The sequence below is a fragment of the Eublepharis macularius genome, chromosome 18 (assembly GCF_028583425.1).
Source record: "Eublepharis macularius isolate TG4126 chromosome 18, MPM_Emac_v1.0, whole genome shotgun sequence".
NCBI lineage: Eukaryota > Metazoa > Chordata > Lepidosauria > Squamata > Eublepharidae > Eublepharis > Eublepharis macularius.
In genome coordinates, this window is record NC_072807.1 from 19,869,017 (window position 1) to 19,873,294 (window position 4,278).

The 4,278-nt window shown below is 45.1% G+C and overlaps 1 protein-coding gene across 1 annotated transcript; it reads right to left on the minus strand.

Moving 5' to 3' along the window:
* Positions 1-2,252: 2,252 nt before the first annotated feature.
* Positions 2,253-2,524, minus strand: LOC129345862 (transcription elongation factor 1 homolog). Its single transcript, XM_055003114.1, has one exon. The coding sequence runs from the start codon at positions 2,522-2,524 to the stop codon at positions 2,273-2,275; it is 252 nt and encodes an 83-aa protein (XP_054859089.1). The 3' UTR covers positions 2,253-2,272.
* Between the last annotated feature and the right edge of the window lie 1,754 nt (positions 2,525-4,278).

The following is a 4,278-nucleotide window of genomic DNA, read 5'->3' on the forward strand; positions in this document are numbered from 1 at the left end:
CCTTCAAGTATTCATGAAGATCCCCACTAATGGCTCACTCTACAGGTTGATGTTACCATCACACAAAAAAGGCTTCTCCGAAGTAGAGATGTCGCTTGCAGTGCAATTACCTGGAGTGAATCTGTTGGTGGGAATGGAGAGGAAACGTAAATACCATCTCAGGAGGCAACTCATTTTCAATGAGGTATCAATCAAAGGGAGTGGATAGAAGCCTTAATTTCTCAAAAGGTGGCTAGTAGATCTTGAAATACTGTGTGATGTTGTATCAAAGTGGGCATTCCCATTTTGTTCTCCTTTTGTTTCTCTCACAAGTTCCCCTCTAGGCCGCTTCGATCACACTAGTCCAGGATGCCTGTTCATTATGACGGATGGAACAGAGGTGAAAGTGCCTGGGAGGATTCGGTATGTTTTGTATGCTATTGAAAAACTCATGACTCCCCTTTCCCCCTATATATCTGACCAGTTTCTTCCTACCCTCCATGGATCTGACGAAGAGAACTGTGATTCTCGAAAGCTTATGCTACAGTAAAGTCGGTTAGTCTTAAAGGTGCTACTGGACTCGTTTTGATTTTGCTACTACAGACTAACATGGCTAACTCCTCTGGATCTAGGATCAAGCAGTTTGGATTTCTTACATGGAGCAAGAGATTGGAACCGGCTCAGCGGTCCTCAGCCTTGCCAGTGATCTACAAGCATAAAGCAGGAAGTTGTGTGACATCAGAGTCACATGACAGGAAGAGGATGGACAGAGTTACAACCTCAAGGCTAGGATTAGGGAAGAGCATCTGCTTAGCATGCAGACGGTCCCCTGGTATCGCCAACTAAAAAGCTCAGGTAGTAGGTGATGTGAAAGACTTCTGCCTAAAACCCTGGAGAGCAGCTTCCAGTCTGAGTAGACAATACTAACCTTGATGGACCAAGGGCCTGATTCAGTATATGGCAGCTTCATGTGTGTTCATGTGTGATTGTGGGCAGCAGATTCCAAAAGAGGCAACTCAGTAGGGGCTCACATTTGAACAAGAGGGGCTCCTGATACTTGCGTTGAAAGCTACTGGACCAAATGAACTATAAAGCCACTTCCAGCTTGTTCCCTGCACCCAAGGAAGCTGTGCCCAACTGCAACCCATTGATATTGTACCCTAGAACTCTCTGGGAGATATTCAGAATTGTGCTGGCCCCTCAGTGGTAGATTTTTGTATGCATAGGTTCCAAGTTTCAATCCACAGCATCTCCAGTTTATAATAGATCAAGTGGAAGGTGATGGGACTACTCAGACTACCGAGTAGGCAAGTCTGGCCTTGATACACCAATGGTGTGAATCAGCACCACTCAAGTTATACACCACCTTGCATATGAAATCTCCTATGAAAACAGTCTAACCAATTGGCCGTTATCCTATGGCAGTGAGTTCCAGAAGGTAATTATTATGTTGATTAGGTGTCCTTTGAAGAAGCATTTACTTATATCTGCCCCAAAGCTACTGCCCATCAGCTGTATTAGAGATCCCCCAACACACACAGGTTCTTTGTAAAATCAAGCTGAAGTAGTGGAGATGGGGGTTCTACCAGATTACCAATACTTACTGTATCATAAGAACATAAGAGAAGCCATGTTGGATCAGGCCAATAGCCCATCCAGTCCAAGACTCTGTGTCACACTGTGGCCAAAAAGCCAGGAGTCATCAGGAGGTCTGCCAGTGGGGAAGGGACACTAGAAGCCCTCCCACTGATTGCCCCCCCAAACACCAAGAATACAGAGCATCACTGCCCTAGACAGAGAGTTCCATCTATACCTTGTGGCTAATAGCCACTGACGGACTTCTGTAGTGCCAGTAGTACCAGACGATGATAAAGGGAGCTCTGACTCTTGCATTCATTGAGTTTATTCATGGACACAAGGGGCAAGATATTTCATGTACTAGTGCTGTGAAGGAGTGAAAGCCCCAAATGGACACACCCCTCTGAAATGAATGGTGCTGTGCGGTGGCACTCTGCAGTCTGCATCCATGTTAATCTTGTATCAGATTCTCAGAACTGGGGCAGTTCACAAAATTGCTTGCCTCTCTCCTCCTGGTGGATCATACAGATGGTCTCTCATCCCTAAATTTCAGGGGGATTCATGAAAAATGACAGGATTCCTTGATGGCGATAAAATTGCAAGAACCACCACTTCCCGGCCACTCCAGCTGGATCCTCGTTGGATTGCGGCACAAAACACCCACTTCTAAATTAAAAATGCAGCTAACCCCGGGCACATTCTTCTCCAGTCCCTGCTACTGATTGGCTGCCTCACAAGCATCTATCCAATCACTGGAAACATCCACAGGTTCCGAAAGATATGTTGTAGGGGTCTGAAATACTTCCAGGCACACAGTACAAGATATCACACCTGTATTCCGAGCCCTGTCCATTTTAACATCACAGGATTTCTCATGGTTACAGAAGGGGCAAGTAAACTGGGTCTCAGGCGTGCCAGTCATCTTTTTCTTGGGTGGAGGCTTTCGCTTTGACTTCCGGCAGCCCATCTTTGCCTGCCACGCACCAGGCCTCGCTCGGGAGCTCTGACTCTCAAAAGATCTTACCCTGGAAATCTACATTGGCTGTTGAGATGCTGCTCGGCCCAGATCTTGCTTTTCTTTATTTCTGTGAAGGTCATTCATTTGTAACAAAAGATAGCTTGTCCAGAGGGGTGGGGTGGGGAACGGGTCCCAGCGTTTTGGCCCTGCAACAAAATATTTCAACAAGCCTTGTTATCACAGGGAGACAGAAAAAGAGTCGGAGACAGAGAAACTCAGAAAGGAAATAGTTGCAAGAGCTCTTGACAGCTATTGTCAAATTTTATAAAGAACCCAAAGTCTTTCTAGTGTACAGAATCTATATTATTATTTTTTTAAAAAAGCAGAGCATTTCAGCAAACTATCCAAAAGATACTCATCCATCAGAGAAGTTGAGCGGGTCCTTTCTGCCTGGGGGTCAAGAAGGCAATGTTATTAGCACCTGGACTATAGAAGAAGCTCTTCTGTATTGCTTGTGAGGATCATTCTTGTATGGGAGTCACCAAATGAATTCTCAAAGCCTGGAATATGGTGGAACTTTGGTGGCTCTTCAAGGTTCACCACAGGAGGTAAAGCAACAAAGTTTGAAGATGCCGGCAGGATTATTAATTGGCTACTCCTGTTCCTTTATTGCTTGCAATGTGTATTTTAGTTTCCAAAGTGCTGCACATCTTTTAATGCGTTGGCTGCCACGGTCACTTGTGAGACAGGGCTAGTTCACATGTATGCAGGTTGGTTGCTTGATTGCTCTGTTTAAATAAAGTCCCACTTCTAGCATTCTCAGTGGAAATCTACAGAAACTTAATTCATTTATTAAAAGGAAACTTAGCAGACAGGCAATCAATCATGCCCATAAATATCAGATCTCAGAGTTCTGTCTTACTTTGCTGAGACTAAGACAAGAAACCAAAGGTGGGGCTGTGAAAATAAACACACGTGAACTACCTTTCTACTGAATTACACCAGGATCACTCCTTGGCCGATTCTACATGGCTTACCTGAAGCCGGAACATTGCGGAACATGCCAGAAAAAACGCAGAAGAGCGCGTTTTCTCATGCGAGTTTTGCGTGACATTGCGCAAAACTCGCGCAAGAAAATGCGATCTTCCACATTTTTCCGGCATGTTCCACAATATCCCGACTTCAGGTAAGCTGTGCTGAATCGGCCCTTATCAGGGCCAGTACTGTCTATTCTACCTGGAATTCTCCATGGTCTCATGAGGAATTTTCTTATGTCTTTCACATCACCTGCTATGTATGCATGGTTCATCAAGTTGCAACCAGCTTATGTCTACCCCAGCAAGGGGATTTCAAGGCAAATGAGAAGCTGAGTTGGTTTGCCACTATCTTCCTTTACAGTCTTCCCTGGTGGTTTCCCATCCAAGTTCTGACCAGAGCTACCCATGCTTAGCTTCCAAGATCTGATAAGATCAAGCTATACCATGTCACCTCCCCTCCCATATCACCTACCACTGGGTTCTTTTCAAACTGGAGATTGAACTTGAGATCTTTATATATGCAAAGCAGGTATTCTATCACTGAGTCACAGCCCGTCCTGAGGAAAGCCATGTTAGCAGGGGCAAACACAATTCAGAATGTGTCCCACTGAGTTCTCTTAGACAACAAAGATGGGTTGCAGTTGAGCACAGCTTCACGGGGTGGGAATTATCAAGTAGTCCAATGTTGTTCAATTCAAGAGTCAAGATCCCCTACCAGCTGCAGGG